The sequence below is a fragment of the Camelina sativa genome, chromosome 14 (genome assembly GCF_000633955.1).
Source record: "Camelina sativa cultivar DH55 chromosome 14, Cs, whole genome shotgun sequence".
In the NCBI taxonomy this organism is placed as follows: domain Eukaryota; kingdom Viridiplantae; phylum Streptophyta; class Magnoliopsida; order Brassicales; family Brassicaceae; genus Camelina; species Camelina sativa.
Genome location: NC_025698.1, coordinates 8,951,210 through 8,970,015, shown reverse-complemented (window position 1 = coordinate 8,970,015; position 18,806 = coordinate 8,951,210). Strand labels below are relative to the sequence as shown.

At 35.9% G+C, this 18,806-nt stretch overlaps 1 protein-coding gene and 1 long non-coding RNA gene across 2 annotated transcripts; both read right to left on the bottom strand.

Moving 5' to 3' along the window:
- Positions 2,745 to 6,098, bottom strand: LOC104740569. Its single transcript, XR_760198.2, has 2 exons — positions 5,217 to 6,098; positions 2,745 to 2,929 (listed from the first exon to the last, which is right to left on the bottom strand). It is a non-coding gene; the product is annotated as an uncharacterized LOC104740569 (long non-coding RNA).
- LOC104743385 lies at positions 10,554 to 18,116 on the bottom strand. The gene is made up of 24 exons (XM_019235471.1): positions 17,937 to 18,116; positions 17,754 to 17,823; positions 17,505 to 17,547; positions 17,330 to 17,407; positions 17,136 to 17,220; positions 16,943 to 17,025; positions 16,811 to 16,868; positions 16,366 to 16,476; positions 15,954 to 16,011; positions 14,729 to 14,825; positions 14,184 to 14,219; positions 13,887 to 14,023; positions 13,643 to 13,713; positions 13,503 to 13,556; positions 13,229 to 13,371; positions 13,005 to 13,145; positions 12,625 to 12,864; positions 12,476 to 12,535; positions 12,249 to 12,391; positions 11,248 to 11,359; positions 11,029 to 11,149; positions 10,833 to 10,957; positions 10,658 to 10,743; positions 10,554 to 10,599 (listed from the first exon to the last, which is right to left on the bottom strand). The coding sequence occupies exons 1-24, from the start codon at positions 18,088 to 18,090 to the stop codon at positions 10,554 to 10,556; spliced, it is 2,352 nt and encodes a 783-aa protein (XP_019091016.1). The 5' UTR covers positions 18,091 to 18,116.

The window sequence follows — 18,806 nt, the reverse complement described above, 5'->3', positions numbered from 1 at the left end:
GGTGAAAACTAATTTGCGGTTCATTTTATTAAAAACATATATATTGTATAATCAAACTTTTAATAATTTTATTTTAATCTATTAAAAAATTTACAATAAAATTATTTAATTGGAGAAAAAACAAAAACAGATGTAAATTAAGTATTATAGATAAATATGTTAAAACATATATTAATAGTTTGTGTAATTGTAAATTATTAATTTTTGGTTTGTGTTAATCAATAAAATTATATCTTATATGGATTTATATACATTATTTTCTTTTTTGACAGAAAAAATAGATTTTTATACTTTAACTATTATAATAATATTTGTATGAAGAAATTAGAATGTTTTGTAGATGTTATTAAATTATACTTTAATTACAATACAATTAGTAAGAAAATATTAAATTCATAAACTTTAAACTACATGAGCACTTTGTATTATTGATAAACAATTCAAAATATAAAGAAACATATTTTTAATGGATGCCTTGAAATTTTACAAAAGTGTGATTATAATATATTAGCTATAGGTATACATAAATTAAATAATTAATCTATGAAAAAATACTTTAAGAAATTTGCTTTTGTATATGTTTTTTTAAAGAAATATAGATTTAACCTATATATATATATAGCAAATTTAGAAAAGAAAAAAAAAACTTTTGACCACTGGTTATCGCGGTTTTTCCGAAAACCGCTGGATAATTCATTGTTCTCCATGGAATAACGGTCCAAGTGTATAATTCTACCTAGAAAACCGCAATTTTTTTTAAAAAACGCAAATTGTTTTGTTTTTGTTGATTGGTGGACAAAAAGCGTTTTTTGAACTTCTGCTTCTCAATTCCGCTTTTTTCAAGTCTCCAATCAAGGCCTTAAGCCTTGATTGGAAGCACTCAAAGTGTGTATTTGAAGACTTAAAAAAAAATGTTAATGTTACCAATCACGATAATGTTCAGTCGTTTGCAGTAATTCATTTACGTTTTTAAAACAGAGTAATATGCCATGGACCGCGTTCGTTTCTGGAACCCTCAATTATCTAGCGGTTCGTTTCAAAAAATGCATCTGAACACAATAAAATATTAATTTATCTTTATTATTTTCAATTTATGATTTAAAAAAAGAAATAATCAGTATGCTATATATTAACAAATATCTCTATGTTAAATTTGTTTTTAATTTAAAAATTATTAAAAGATTTCATAAATCATTTAATTTTTCGATTTTTTTAGAAAATAATCTACAACATAAAACTGCAAAAAAATATACATGTAAATAATTTAAAATAAAATAAATAAAAACCATAAACAAAAAAATTTGCAATCCAGTTTTTGATATTAGAAACATATAAGAAAAAAAAATTGTAATCCAATTTACTTATGTTTAAAACAGAAATTTTTAATTTTAAAGAAAAAATAGAAAAATATAAGTTTAAAAAATTATTGATTAACAACTGAAAAAAAATCTTATTAACAATACCGCTAGTAGTTTTCACCAATCAAACATTATTTTGAACTGCTTATTTTACATAAACCGCACTTGTCCCGCAACTACTTTTATTCCGCATATACCGCAGTTGAACCGTTCCGCACTATTAAACCGTTTTTCTCGCACAACTAAATACGCTGTTATCATTCGGATCCTAAAAGGTCTCACACACAATTGGACGCGTAGAGATAAGCATAAGCCACTCATGATATTACGTCCGTTCGTTATTATTTATCAAGTCAACGATGAATTTATGTTAATCTTCTTTTTAATTTGCGAAGTATTAGTAACATCAAAACTCGAGAATGATTTTTAGCAAATTCGTTTCACCTTTGTTGATTGTGATTATTTATCGTTTGCGGTAATCGGTATACAACTATTTATATGTTGGTCTAATTTCTAAAGATAATCATATAGTTTCCATTTATGCATGCCACTAAATTAAGAAGATATATAGAAGTCTCATGAATGTTTTAAAGAAATCACAAAAACATCAATTCATGGTCTGAATCTTTTTCTTTTTTACTCTGTGGTTGAAGTAAATCACAGAAGATAAGGTTGGTGCATGTTGTCGTGAGCCTTTGGAGTCTGGAGACCTTTCTTTTTTGACAGCACCTCTTGAGACCTTTCATGGACCGCACTTGAAAGGTAATTGTCCGGAATGGAGCAGCATGATGGGTCAGAAATGTAGACTTCAATATCTTGAATTAAAATAAAAAATTAAATTTCCAAAATGTTTTAAAGAAAAATTTCCAAATTTATTTTAAGACAAACAAAGATGGGCAATAAATTTTCTTTAAAAAGTTAAGAAAATGAAGGCCCACCCAAAAAGATATTGTCTTCTTTAAATAAAATAGAGTAGTACATCTAAAATTTAGTTCCGATGTACTTCTATGATATTTCTTATGTAATTTTTCAGAGTAATCTGAATGACAAAGTTTTGGAATGTAATAATATTAAAGATCACAAACAAGTTAAGCACACGCTGCTGAATCAATCAAAGGACCATACATACCTATTGCATAAAATAAAAGAAAAAGCACCCTAAAATCAGAACTTTGTATACCACAATCACTTGCCTATTCCAGATTCTAGGAAAAGAAAATGATATCGGGAGTCCCTCAAAGTGCTAGGACTGATCAAATGTATCGAGAAACTAACTTATCAGAGGAAATGATTCTTAGAATTCGCCAAGTTCACCTACAAACGTGTAAAAACAGGAGAAGAAAGAACAGAACGGAAACAAAAAAAAAGAACCCAATCATGTTGTACTTTTTTTGGTTTTGTAACCTATAATTTCCCCTCACTCAATAAGGCAAACATCAAGCCTAGTTTTCAAGATCAAGATCCACCACCTCTTTCCAAATCCACATCAAAAAGCAAACGCAAATCATCCAACGACATCCGCAATGGCTTAATTTACGTCTATGTAGAGAAACGACACCCACAATGATTACCTGCATGCATCATGTGGTTCAATGAAATCTTGTGCATATATTACCTTGTGAGCAACAAAAAACAGAAGATTTAGAAAAACAAACAAAATATAAACAACAAGAAAACAAATACACATGTCAGGAAATGCAAATCATCAGTGGTAAGATAACACAAACTAGTTTGCTTGGTGTTGAAAAGCCAACGCTTAAATATCCATTAAAAGAAGGAAAAAAAAGGAAAGAAAAAGAAAAACCCGGAGTATGTCAAGCTCCTCTTACATTAAGAGGTCCTTAGAGAAGACATTACAAAGAGGCAATACTTTCAACATGTTCGGGTGAGATATTGACGTAACCATAATCTAGGGAGTCCATATTGGTGCTGATAATTCTCTAATTTGCATATTTTAAGCATATCTTTTTGTCCATATTTTGCATTGTTTATACCCTAATCTTAGTATTTTAGGTCATTTACTTTAAGAATCCACATTTAGGCCATTTAGGGTGTTGCATTCATGCATTTGCATATTTTGGATGAAAACAAGTGTTTTAGAGCCTAAAATGAGGAGAAACAAGGTTAGATCCGAACACGTACCCGAAGGAGCTATTGAGCAGGAAGAACAGTCCGAAAACCAACCCGATCAAAGAGGATCCAAAAGCAGGAAGAACAATCCGAAGACCTATCCGAAGGGCAAACCGAGCTCATCCTCAAGCACCTCATCGAGCAGACCCTCAGGCAGGACTAAGAAGCTAGGCTAAATGGGTTTCCATATATAAACCCCCTCTTATTCCTCTCGCCCTAGCACGCCGCAGACCCTCAGAACAGAGAGCGAGAGCTTCTGGGAGAGAAACTGAGCGACTCAAACACTTTCTCTACTTTATTAGGATTAAATTTTATTTTCTTTTTGTATTTTCGATTCTATACTCTTCTACTCTACTTCTATTTTTAATATAATGCAATTTTCGTTTATCTATGCTTTTATGTTTTCTGCAATGAATTCCGAGTAGTGAAACAAAGTTTCTAGGGATGGGATAGACGATTTTGTGTTCTTGATCGGTTAGGATGTCTTAGCTTGATTGTTTATGTTTTATAAATTCCCTTATAGATTGGTGTTCTTAATGCTATCAACAAACCAAGAGGTGAGATTAGATCTAGGGTGTTTTACCATCGAGAGGTGTAGATGAAATGCTTGAATCAATCAATGCTAGATATTTACTCACTTAGCCTAAGAGATTAGATGAGTAAGGAGTTTATTGACAATAATGAATCGATTCGTATTGCATGCTTGGTCATGTTTCTCCAACGAGAGTTGGGTAGGGAAGTGATCAAGGTTGATTGTTTCTATCACGAGAGTGTTTTAACAAGATTTTGGAGATTCATTGTCTAGGGAATATTTGCTTGAGGCATGTAGGACATCCATACTGGTCAGGAACACTTAGGACTCGATTACCCCATCCTTAGGAGCTTTCGTATCTTGATTGTTTACATTTTCATTCATCACTTGATCCCTTACCCAAACTGGTACTCGATCACCAGCTTCGTGTATCCCCTCGAGCTGTTCATACTGTTCTTGCTTACTCGATCACCCCACCCGATCCTGTACTCGAATGCTTGCATCAAGTGCTTAGGTCGTGTGGTTCTCATTTATTTGCTTTCTTTTATTTCTATTAGGATTGTTAGATCAAAACCATTTCTTGCCTGGCTTGACTTGCTTGCTTCTGATTGCATCATATCTGCTAGCATAACAACTATTTGGATTGATAACCCTTTGTACTACAACTGCATAGGGAATTGATATCCTGGGTGAAAATCCTGTTATCAAGCGCCAAAACTCTTCATCCTTTGCAACTCCGTGGAGCCTAACGGTTATGAGGACTTTCTTTTCTACATTGTAGTAGTAAATGAAGAAGAAAGTAGGACGGGTGGGAGATATGTTGGGGCAAAAATGATATCACCAGCCTTGTTGGTGCCAGGGGAAGTCATATTGAGCAAACGGAAGGGAAGCTCAAAGGTTTGGTTGGACCATTCATGTGTCACGGCATCCTCAAGTATCCATAAACCAAAAATTTTGAACGGACAATAGGCGTCTACTATAACCGAAGCCAACTTCCCTCGGTAATCTATCAATATTGAATCAGAGTCGCAAGCCACAACTTCCCAAGGGGCTTTGATAAAACTTATGTTCTCGGATCTAACATAAAAACACACAATCACCGGATCCCTTTTTTGGCTACGGGCCCAAGCAGCATAATAGATGGAACCATTCATGTAAAATCCATCGGTTACAGGGTAATAAGGAGCGGAGGTAACCTGGTTGCGTGATACTCTTCCTCCTCCTAGAAATGTTATAACCTCGTGCACAAGAAATTCAGGAAAGTGGTCAGGAGGAATCACCAAGTTCAAGGCTTTGAATTGACGACCAACAGGATCATATCCCAAGGAAGCGCGGGCTATTTTAAATTTTTAATGGGTATGGTAAAGACTTGCTTCGTGGTAGGGTTACATACAAAGAACTGATCGCCACTACAACAAGCGAGAAAGCCGTGGACGGAAGGTGACTTGAAGCTGTAGATCAATTCCACAGAAGGTATTGTCATTTCTAGCTTGGCAAGTAAAGATGATGAAGAGTTCTCTTCTTCGTCGAAGGAAGATGAATAGATGAACAAACGCTTGGCGTCGGCCGGGACCATTATAGCGTTACAGAAAGTGACTGTGAAACGAGATCGCGTCGAGGACAAAGCGTAGAAGGAATCGACGAATCTCTGGCTTTGACGGCAATCTACTCAGTATCTTCACCTCTACATCAGTAGGCAACAGATCTAGCTTCTCATCGTTACGACAACCCAGTTTCTTTTGGTGATGGTGCTGGGTCTTCATCATTAACTTCAGCACGCAATCTAATCAGCGTGAAAATCAAAGATCGGCTCCCGGCGAAATCCTGAAAGAGAGAGAGAGTCGGCAAGGACATGGATCTAGATTTATCTACCCGACAAAGGCGTTTCCTGACCCGACCCGTGAGAAACGCGCGGGTCCTTGTTTTCAGTTGAACAAACGCTATCGGATCTTCTATTCGACTCGATTGGGTCACACGTGAGGGAATTGTTTAACCTAAAAATTATTTTGTTATTTATAAATTCTGTTTGCTTGAAAATAATAATTCTGTATTTTGTATAGATGAACTTATAATTGGATAATAATTGAGTATAAATCTTCTTTTTGGATAATTCTGTATTTTGTATAAATGAACTTATAATTGGTTTGCCCTTCAAACATACTACAGAAAAGAGAAATCATACCAATCCTTCTCCAACCAGAGAACTGAGCAGAGCTGTTGCTACCAGAAGAATACACCTACATGTATTAAGAAGTTAGATAAGATGTAGCATTACATTATACCAAGGTGACAAATGTTTTGTAGTTTAGACCTGAATGAGCCATGGCTTGGAATCTTGGAACTTGAATGCAAAGTCTTGAGATGTAATTGGCATAAATCCTTCACGTTCAGGCTCTAAAACATCGTTTTTACACATTAACAAGTTGTCATAAGAAACAGTTTCCAGCAAGGGAAGTTTTATTTTTGCAAAATCTTCCACAGCAAATTGTGTTTCAAGTTGCTCTATAATATGCTGCAACCATAAAAAACAAGTAACTAACTGATTTGAAAGAAAAAAAAAAAAGAAGAAGAAGAAGAAAGAACATAAGAAAACGTCTTAGGAAGGAGGTGAAAGAGAAGGTATTTCTCTATCATTTAGCAATTAGCAAATTTTAAGCTTTTCGGTTAGCAATCAAGTCCCATTATCACTCTACTTCCACAGTCTAGACTCTAGATTACAGACTAGTTGTAAAAACCAATTGCATACTAGGCAAAAGAATGAGACTAAATCCAAATTATAGGTTGATAAAATAGACCAACAAAAGAAAAAACAATTCGCCAGATCGAGAAAGGTACCACTTTAGAAGTAATACTCTCGTAAGCCTCTTTAACGTCATCCATTTGAAGGTGGGGCACGTGCCCCATACTACTTCTTAAAGATTAGCTAGTAGGGACTATGGGGTTAAATTCCTTAGCTGAGTTGATAACTTAGAACCCCTTGTTATACCATGAGGTCCGGGTTCGATCCCGTCATATTTGTTAGATGCTTTTGTTTACTAAATTCTACCACTTCTTATTTATTATTTCTTACTTCTATATGCATTTTCTTTATTCTATTTTTTTTTCATTAAAATTGTTTGTTTTTAATTCAATTTTTTTTTCAGTTAAACTTTTAACATATTTAGTTTTTACAGCAAAATAGACATAGATCTTAACCTAGTTTGAATAAAACAATCAGTTTTTTTTTTCTAAGACACAAGAATCGAGAAACCTCCTTCAATACTCTTCTCCGACGCTAGCGAAGGAAAACTTTGCCGGCGTCGGGACATAACCCGACTCCTTCTCCCTGTTTCGCTTACTCTTTGTTTTTGCTTCTTTTTAATTATAGCTATGTTTCTGATCCTTTTGAACCCTTCTCATATCCCCACCAACCACATGCACCAAGTAGTCGATTCTAAATCCAAGGAGGGCAGATGTTGGTCGGAGCTTCGCAACTCTTTTACGCTACCCACCCCTTTCCTGGAGAAGGTATCTGAAGAACCATCAACCTTCAGATCTAGGTTCTCGACTCATCAAGAAGAGATCTCAGACCAGGTATGGGCGATGGCAGGAATAGATCTGTTTGGTCCATCTTTCGAGCCTTGCCTGGTGGAGTCGTTGACGGCACACGATGGCCATCTCACCTTGGGTTCACCCTCGAGTACCGGAGACCCTGAGACCCCTGTGTTCTTTTCCGATGCCTCCATCCCCGCTATGAACCCTCACCCAGCATCCTCCCCCACGGCGGAGATGCTCGATCCCCTGAATCCGATCTCGTTTCAACATGGCCGCCGCTTGAACAAACCCCTGCCTCCGATTGGAAAACTAGGGTTTCTATTGTCGGACTTCCCAAATCTCGGTCCAGTAAGGCTTTTGAGCCCATTAACACAAGGTGGTCCACAAGAACTTTCTTCGCCTTTATCCAGGTTTGATAGAAACTCAAATCTCTCCCTCTCTAGTCAATCTTTGTGTAGATTTATGGAACCTTTTGTTCGGAGACTGCATTTGGATAATAAACTACCATTGTTACTAGTTTGGTTAGAGATTTCTTTAGACAACCTGTTGTTATTACCACCTAGGGATTCTACCTTTGGAGTTAGCAGCTTGAATACAATCGGCATTATGATCCAGTCCATACGGAACTGTGGTTACCGATGTGACTTCAGACTCCCTCCATTACCTTACATTACTTTTGAGCTCGTTAAACCATTTCTCATAAACTTTTTGAAGTATCTGCCTAACAACCTGAAGATTAGTGGCATTATGATCCCAACTCAATGTAGTGGGGGTTACCACAACACCTTCAAGCGTTTCTCTTATGAACCCAAAACCGCTACAAACCCTATAACTATCCCCAGTCAGAGCACATTTAACCCTCTGCAAACCTTTGGCAAAGCCCTCCTTCGGGTAGACATCCTCTCTCCGATGATGGTCTCAGCTTTTGCTTTCTCAACGCCGCTTGGTCCTCGATCCAAGACAGTGGCCACCTCTTCATCCATCGAAGTTTTCATGGAAGAAGCATCGTTATTCCTTGACCTCACATGCTCCAACTCCCTTACAAGGAATTGGTTCATAGCTCTCAAGATCACAATCTCGATGACCCTTATCTACCTTTATGTCTTTGTTGTATTGGCTGCTTTTATTTGCTGTATCTTAAACAATGATCCTTGTGTTGTATGTTGTGTTCTGTTTTAATGGAATGAAACATATATTTGTCCAAAAAAAAAGACATCGATCTTAACCGAAAAAATGTTAGTAAACCTAGAAAATTAGTAACATTGAGCAATGTTATTTCTTTTTGTAGTTAATTTATTATTTTTTATTTAAATTTGTGCCATATGGTTAGATAAGTAAATTTAAATTTATTACAGATATTTATATGTTATAATGAATTGTAGTGTTGTAATTATGTATTTTCCTAATTAGTAAATTAACTATATATCTAATACATGTAATTAAGTAAAATTATAAACCAATAGAAATGATACTTTCAAAAAAATTTGGCTTACCTTTCGATTTCAGATCTTATAAGTTATAATATGTTAATATATATATATATATATATATATATATCTATTTCTTTAATAATTTTTATAAGAAATTTTTTCTATTATTAACTAGATATGATATATGCTCCATACAAATTTACTTTATAGATCCGCCATTGCATCTTTACACCTATAAAAATTATATACACTTTCTAAAGAGACAAAGTTTATACAATGCATAAATTTTTTAATTTACCTCAAGAGATTGATTAATTGAAGCTCCGTAAAACAAATGCACAACTACCATTCTTTGAGAGTCAGCTCCATTGCTCTCATATTCAAACATGCGCCATCCTGACTTTTGTTGTTTAAGATGTCAATTATTAATTTGATACAATATACAATATAATTTTTTCTCTCATGTGATAGATATATTTTTTTTTTTACATGGAAATCAAATTTTGTACAATTTGAAATAACACCATAAATCTAGTAGCATTAAATCTAATATATATATATATATACAATATATAATTTTCTTTATTATGTGATAGATATATCATTTTTTACAAAGAAAACAGATTTTGTAAATTTTTGAAATAACAAAAATCTACTGGATGGTTCACTTGATATTCTACAAAATAAAGTACTTGCGGATATTTTTCTCTGCATTTCATATCAGGCTGCAGTTATGGTAGAAATAACTTAGTAGACAAGATTCATGCATGGACAAACTCTAATCAGGAAATTCCAATTCTTAGTGGATTTTGTTTTCTTACTTCCAGTTATCCAGATGACTGGTCTTTGTTAGAAACTTTGTGAACTAGTAATTATCTTGGTCTCTTTCATGACTGTACGAACAACTATGCAGGTATATGCAGGTTCATTCTTTGTCATCCCTTTGATTCCGTGGTTTTCAATCAAGAGAAAGAATAACCAAATAGAGAACATAAACAAAGCTCGGCTACAATTTGCGCGAGCACTTGAATCTCCAGATATCGCACTACGGCGTAAGGTAGGCAAATCAGCAGTAACATAAATCTAGTGAGATGTTTTATTTTTGGTTTCTGTCGATTGCATTTTATAGAATCATTAATGTGACGCCCAAACATCCAAGGGTTAGGTTCTGAATCTTCTATGACGCTTGCATATCTATGGGATCTCTTTATGTGATTACCCACTTGGAAGAAAAAAAAAATCTAGTAGCATTAAATCTAAAACATATATTGATAGTAAAGAGATGATTGACCCGGTTATGTTTGGTTCGGTTGATACCAAAATTAATTTCCAATTATTGTCTTTGCTTTATTTCCATGATTTGATAGCTTTCTGAACGCCAAAACATCAATATCTTTGTACAATGGTATTACATTTGCAAACGGGGATCGAATATTTTTGAAGTGTTCAAAATGATAAAAAAGTAAATTACTGTGGTAACTTAAAATTCAATCTATGACTCTCACCAAGAAAACACCAAAAAAAAAAAAAAAAAAAAAAAAAAAAAAAAAAAAAAAAAAAANCCTGATCTCATCGGTTCTGCGCTTTCTGGAACAAGATCCGGAGTTTTTGCTCTCTGAAAATTAGAGTGAAAGATAACAGTGAGGGATGTGATAAGAAACATGTATACATACGATGAATAAAACGGAGGTTTACTTACATAGAAAGGTAGGTTTCTGTTGTCACCATCATCAACCATTTTTGATAGCCACTTGATGATCTACAAAAGAGTAGACAACCAGTGTAACATAGTCAACACCAAAAACTACTGCAGATTTGTGAATCATAGGAGTTTGTTTAATACTGTACCTCGGGAGTTTCAGCTGGTCCGTCATAACTAACAACAAGTTGTGCTGCGGGATCAACATCGTCAGCTTCAGATTGCCATACAGTTTTGGGCCATTTACTTGATTTCTGCTCTACATTAGCACTTTCTGTAGCATTTTTATGGTACCGAACGATCAATATCCTTGGGACATCAATTGGTGCCCTCCTGGTTCCACACGTGTCATAGCTGGTTTCCGATTGAACATAGAAGAAACAGTATTTCTGGACGANGCTTCTACCTTTGCATTCCTCCTTCGTTGTTCTCTCTTTCTCTCTTTCTTTTTCTTCTCATCCTCCACCTGTAAACAATCACCAACCTTTCTTAATTAGGGGGTTTGAACTGAAAACGAGATACATGATGTATAAAAAAGGCTAGAGAATAATTATAAATTATTACGTTATCGTCTGATTGATTTGGTGATGGCTGACTTGTCTGAACAGGTTGTTGTGTTGATCGGCTTCTCATCCACCAAACATTGCCTGCAGATAACAATGCTCCTAGAAGCAATGTTGGTCCCATTCTTGGATCCGCTAGGTAGTCTTTGAATCTGTTCCATATGCTCAACAATTTCTGTGTTGCTTTTACGGTTTTCGGGACTCCTGATCTCATCGGTTCTGCGCTTTCTGGAACAAGATCCGGAGTTTTTGCTCTCTGAAAATTAGAGTGAAAGATAACAGTGAGGGATGTGATAAGAAACATGTATACATACGATGAATAAAACGGAGGTTTACTTACATAGAAAGGTAGGTTTCTGTTGTCACCATCATCAACCATTTTTGATAGCCACTTGATGATCTACAAAAGAGTAGACAACCAGTGTAACATAGTCAACACCAAAAACTACTGCAGATTTGTGAATCATAGGAGTTTGTTTAATACTGTACCTCGGGAGTTTCAGCTGGTCCGTCATAACTAACAACAAGTTGTGCTGCGGGATCAACATCGTCAGCTTCAGATTGCCATACAGTTTTGGGCCATTTACTTGATTTCTGCTCTACATTAGCACTTTCTGTAGCATTTTTATGGTACCGAACGATCAATATCCTTGGGACATCAATTGGTGCCCTCCTGGTTCCACACGTGTCATAGCTGGTTTCCGATTGAACATAGAAGAAACAGTATTTCTGGACGACAAATCCAGAGGGAGTCGGATGGTAGTAAGTAACAGATTTTAAATTCTAAACATGAGATCTTAAAACATTATGATGGATTCAGGAAACAGAACAGATTCAAATGCGATAAGATGAGTGTAAATAATACTTACATTCTGGACTTCTCCGTCGAGCCACGCAAATGAAAGTCGCTTGGTTTTGTGTGCAGAAGCTGCTGGCCCTATTGATGGATCATTGGAAGCCTCATCTGATCCGTCATACTTAGACANTGCTCCTAGAAGCAATGTTGGTCCCATTCTTGGATCCGCTAGGTAGTCTTTGAATCTGTTCCATATGCTCAACAATTTCTGTGTTGCTTTTACGGTTTTCGGGACTCCTGATCTCATCGGTTCTGCGCTTTCTGGAACAAGATCCGGAGTTTTTGCTCTCTGAAAATTAGAGTGAAAGATAACAGTGAGGGATGTGATAAGAAACATGTATACATACGATGAATAAAACGGAGGTTTACTTACATAGAAAGGTAGGTTTCTGTTGTCACCATCATCAACCATTTTTGATAGCCACTTGATGATCTACAAAAGAGTAGACAACCAGTGTAACATAGTCAACACCAAAAACTACTGCAGATTTGTGAATCATAGGAGTTTGTTTAATACTGTACCTCGGGAGTTTCAGCTGGTCCGTCATAACTAACAACAAGTTGTGCTGCGGGATCAACATCGTCAGCTTCAGATTGCCATACAGTTTTGGGCCATTTACTTGATTTCTGCTCTACATTAGCACTTTCTGTAGCATTTTTATGGTACCGAACGATCAATATCCTTGGGACATCAATTGGTGCCCTCCTGGTTCCACACGTGTCATAGCTGGTTTCCGATTGAACATAGAAGAAACAGTATTTCTGGACGACAAATCCAGAGGGAGTCGGATGGTAGTAAGTAACAGATTTTAAATTCTAAACATGAGATCTTAAAACATTATGATGGATTCAGGAAACAGAACAGATTCAAATGCGATAAGATGAGTGTAAATAATACTTACATTCTGGACTTCTCCGTCGAGCCACGCAAATGAAAGTCGCTTGGTTTTGTGTGCAGAAGCTGCTGGCCCTATTGATGGATCATTGGAAGCCTCATCTGATCCGTCATACTTAGACAAAGCATCTTGCACCCTGCACATGGTCTACAAACTTGTCGATTAGACGGAGACAACTCAGACAAGAACATCAGATAAAATGGACGACGTAAAAAATATATTAGACTCACTTCTCTCATCTTATTGAGTTCCACGCTTTGTCTTCCAACAAGGATGGCACAGTACCACGTTTCTTTATCATAACCAGCTCGAGAGTATCCTCGTGCATCACAACCAAGTTCCATTGACATAGTGCTTCTTAGTTGTGGAAGTTCTTTTAGAAAAATAACCATAAACCAACAAAAATCATTCAACTACATGACCAAAAACTGAGTAGAAAGAGAAAAGCACATGCAGAAACCAAATATATATTGAACATATAACGAGTGGAGGAATAGGAATTACGTAATTGCTTGTTCTGCTCCAAAATATCCAGGAACCATGTACGGTTGCCAGATCCTGCAAGATGGAATATGTTATACAATTAGTTTTCTAATCATGTTTCAACACTAATTTAAAACACTCAGTTCAAGATGGTAAAGGACCATGATAAACAACAGGTTTTAAACCCGGATCCTTCATAATCACAATGGCAGGTGCAGATTCCACCTCCAACCTGTTACAAGAGAAGAATATGAGATGAGGCATGAGCCAATGTCTAATCATGCGGTGGAAGAATCAAAGGGATACCCATTTCCTACCACCAAAACACGCATATCAATAAGAAATCTTTCCCAGAAGCAATAGACAGTAACGTAGATAAACAGACTAAGAAGTGCAATGACATACCCATTCCACCAGAAAGATGCATCCTCTTCTCTCCAAAGCACGTAAGATATAGAGGCAAAATTCCAATAATCTTTTGCAGCTTGGCGAATAACAGGAGAAGCTCGCTCCCCCGTTTGTGAGAATAAAATGACTTTCACCTATTTGAGCATGGGAAAGATCAGGACAAAAAGGGTTTAGGTCGTAGATGCGATAAAGGGAACTGTTATGTCTGGTTAATATGTTATTCCTAAGTTACAAGGATGAAAAAATGCTTGATAAAGGCTAAATCTAACGAGAAAAAAAAGAAGTTCAACAAACCTTATTAGGTGGAACTTTGGAAAGGAACTTGGGTACCTGTAGGAAGAAATATATCTCTAATTATTTCCAAAAAAGAGAAACAAAACGTATTTCTAATCACCTAATAAAAGAGACTGGAATATCCAACACAAGCCAAATATCACCGGATCTAGACTCCAGAAATTTTTGCAACACACAGCAGCTAAACGGATGGAGATGAAGTAAACATGTAAGCAAACAGTATCACTCTTACAGACCATGACATAAAAGAATTCAAAATAATTCAGGTACTGAGAGGTGTGCAGCTAAAATCAGATCAAAGTTTCCAATAAAGTTCTTCACATGGTTAGACCTAGATCCCTCTCCCCCAAAGCACGGTCTTTGCTGTTTCTAGACGGCTATGATATTCAGGTACTGAAAGGTCTGATTTGTAGACTACCATTTCTCAAGGCAGTATAGACTACCGACTAGGTCACTAGGCCGTACAATTCAGTTGGTTCCTATAAAACTCAAGTTATTTGCAGAAAACTTCACATTACGATGGCTTTAAAGAATGCTATATATACCAGTGTTTCTTTTGTGTGATAGAAAACTCTAGGTAAACCCAATACAGTGGTTGCAAACCAGTCAGTAATTGCATCTGTTGACAGCTCCCCTTCAAACCTAACAAGTAAGAAGATTAAAAATTATTATCTTGGTAAATAAGAAGAATGAAGCAAAAAAAAATCATTCAAATGACTACTTCCAAGAGGCAGCCATTGAGCTAAAGGGTTGAGTCAGTGAGCTACCTGATGAGGCAGTCTGCAGTTTTGCAATGTGGGGGGAAAGAGACGATTGAAGGAAGGCCTGCATGCATAATATGAGGTTATATAACAGGAGAAAAATCCATGCATTTCACCCAAGGCATAGACAATCATTACAGTTTTCTAAAATATCAACCATAGTGATAACAGAATGAGTCTGAATGTATACATGGAACTGTATATTAATGTTCAAAAGAGTTTAAACCTACTGGATGTACTTTACTCCCCAAGTACATTTATATAATTCGAGATCCAGTTTCAACAGATCCTCACTGCTCTTCTCTCCCAATGGATCCTCTATACTTACTTCAGTTTAGTTTTTAGTTTTACTAACTTTTGAATATTCTCAGTTTTCGTTTAGGTTCTTAGCAGGGTGAGGAAAGTGATAACTTACCTTTTCTGAAAAATACTTGTCCTGTTGGTTTCTTCTCAGCAAGGTAGGTCACCAGTTGAACATCACCAAGCTCTAACATCGCATGATTAGCAACCCCATCCAACAAAGAAACTGCAATTATACAAGAAGCTGAGCGTAAATGGTTCCAACCACGGCAAAACATGTCTAAAGCAATTGTTAGCTATTAATTTGTTCCTCCTACTTGTTAAAACATATCTTTTGAGATCAGGTTGCAGTCATATGGTTATACTTGCTTTTAGCATTATAGACACCATATATCTTTCCTGAAAAACTAACACTGTCTAATCTAGTACTTCAGTTTCAGTTTCCCTTGCCATTTGCACTGTTCTAGCTCTTCAATCTATATTCATACTGTCTCATATTTTTAACAAAGGCTGGCAAGTGGTTTGCCCTTTAAACATACTACAGAAAATAGAAATCATACCAATCCTTCTCCAAGCCGTAGAGAACTGAGCAGAGCTGNGGATTAAAATTATTATCTTGGTAAATAAGAAGAATGAAGCACAAAGAATCATTCAAATGACTACTTCCAAGAGGCAGTCATTGAACTAAAGGGTTCAGTCAGTGAGCTACCTGATGAGGCAGTCTGCAGTTTTGCAATGTGGGGGGAAAGAGACGATTGAAGGAAGGCCTGCATGCATAATATGAGGTTATATAACAGGAGAAAAATCCATGCATTTCACCCAAGGCATAGACAATCATTACAGCTTTCTAAAATATCAACCATAGTGATAACAGAATGAGTCTGAATGTATACATGGAACTGTATATTAATGTTCAAAAGAGTTTAAACCTACTGGATGTACTTTACTCCCCAAGTACATTTATATAATTCTAGATCCAGTTTCAACAGATCCTCACTGCTCTTCTCTCCCAATGGATCATCCTCTATACTTACTTCAGTTTAGTTTTTAGTTTTACTAACTTTTGAATATTCTCAGTTTTCGTTTAGGTTCTCAGCAGGGTGAGGAAAGTGATAACTTACCTTTTCTGAAAAATACTTGTCCTGTTGGTTTCTTCTCAGCAAGGTAGGTAACCAGTTGAACATCACCAAGCTCTAACATCGCATGATTAGCAACCCCATCCAACAAAGAAACTGCAATTATACAAGAAGCTGAGCGTAAATGGTTCCAACCACGGAAAAACATGTCTAAAGCAATTGTTAGCTATTAATTTGTTCCTCCTACTTGTTAAAACATATCTTTTGAGATCAGGTTGCAGTCATATGGTTATACTTGCTTTTAGCATTATAGACACCATATATCTTTCCTGAAAAACTAACACTGTCTAATCTAGTACTTCAGTTTCAGTTTCCCTTGCCATTTGCACTGTTCTAGCTCTTCAATCTATATTCATACTGTCTCATATTTTTAACAAAGGCTGGCAAGTGGTTTGCCCTTTAAACATACTACAGAAAATAGAAATCATACCAATCCTTCTCCAAGCCGTAGAGAACTGAGCAGAGCTGTTGCTACCAGAAGAATACACCTACATGTATTAAGAAGTTAGATAAGATGTAGCATTACATTATACCAAGGGTACAACTGTTTTAAAGATTATACCTGAATGAGCCATGGCTTGGAATCTTGGAACTTTAATGCAAAGTCTTGAGACGTAATTGACACAAATCCTTCATGTTCAGGCTCTAAAACAGCGTTTTTACACATTAAACCAGTTGTCATCGAAAAAGAATTATGTAAAGCGAATTCAAGAACTAGAAATGGAAATGTCAAAGAGGTGTATTAGTTAACAGACCATAAGAAACAGGTTCCAGCAGGGGAAGTTTTATTTTTGCAAAATCTTCCACAGCATATTGTGTTTCAAGTTGCTCTATAATATGCTGCAACCATTAAAAACAAGTAACTAACTGATTTGAAAGAAAAAAAAAGAAGAAGAAGAAAGGACAGAAGAAATCAAAATGAGGGAAAGATACAGAACTAACAACTTACAACTGATTCATCAATGCCGTATATGTCATAATCCCTTTTCCAAACAGGATTTGTTAATAGCTCATAGGCGTATTGTATCTGCATAAAGCAAAGTAGCGATGATATAAATAGAAGCAATATTACACACATCAAAAGACTAACTCGATTAGCACTAGACAGAAAAAAATCGACCAACCTTGATAAAATCAGCAGGAAGAGAACTCCCTGAACCTGAATCCCTGTAACAATCAAGTTGTCAAAGGTTGATACAGTGTGTCTGCAACATATTTTTCTACTTAGAACACCTAAAGTCTAGTTATCAAATTCAATTGGAAATACATTCCAATTGCATGCTTAGCAGAAGAATGGGACTAAATCCAAATTCTAGGTTGAGACAAGACACACAAAAATAAATAAAAACAATTCGCCAGATCGAGAAAGGTACCACTTAGAAGCAATATTATCGTAGGCCTCTTTAACTTCATCCACTGAACTGTACATCTTCACACCCAGAACTAAGAGAAACCACAAGGAAATCCAAATCAAACGATCAAAACGGAAGGTAATTGTAGTAGTACAGTACGATTATGATTATGTAGGGAGAGGGAGAGGGAGAGAGAGAGGGTACCGTCGTAGTGAGAAGGAGGAAAGGAGAGAGGAAGAAGGTAAAGCTGGAAGAGCATAGCGAGGAAGAAGAGTAAGATAGGCACCGCATAGGCTCTGAGAATGGAGGGCATCGACGCCGACGCCGACGACGACGACGACGGAGTTTCCTTCGCCATCGGGAATTTAGGATACTCCGATCAAAGAGTCTCCGATTTCTTTCTTAAGTGTAATCTTTTCTTTTCCGCGTTTTCTTAAAACACCAATAAATAGGTGGATCACAATCCCCATTAAGCAGGTTAATTACTCTTTAAAAATAAATAATTCTATAATTACATACAGTGTAGAGTTTAGACTTTAGGGTAAAATACAATATGTTAGGACTGCCAAATATTTCAATATTAGAAAGTGTAGTTTTTAGATAAAATTTTGCCAAAACCATTACAAAAAAAAAATCAATGATATTAATTTATCAACCATCCTTTTCCATGGTTCAAAATATAAGTACAAGATATGTAGTACCTTAAATTATGAAACAATAGTTTGCATTAGCTAGTTTTACTTTCAAAGAGTTACATGTATGTAGGCTTATTGCTATGTAAAACAGAGCTTGGGGATTTACAAGTTATTCTTAACTTTCACAAGTGACAAGCCTCTCTTCATTGGGACAAGACCAGTGATCTATCGAAACATTTATCTGACACAAACCAATGTCCTCGCGAGTTGCCCAGTTTTAGTGTACTAGAGATTCTACCGAAATCCTGAAAGTGAAAAAATATTGCTTTCTGTTCATAGCTGAATAGAACTCTCATCATTCTCCTTAACTCTCTCTCTCTCTCTCTCTTTCTATATATACTTTACATACAAGTGGTAATGCCAATGCCTAGAAACTGGG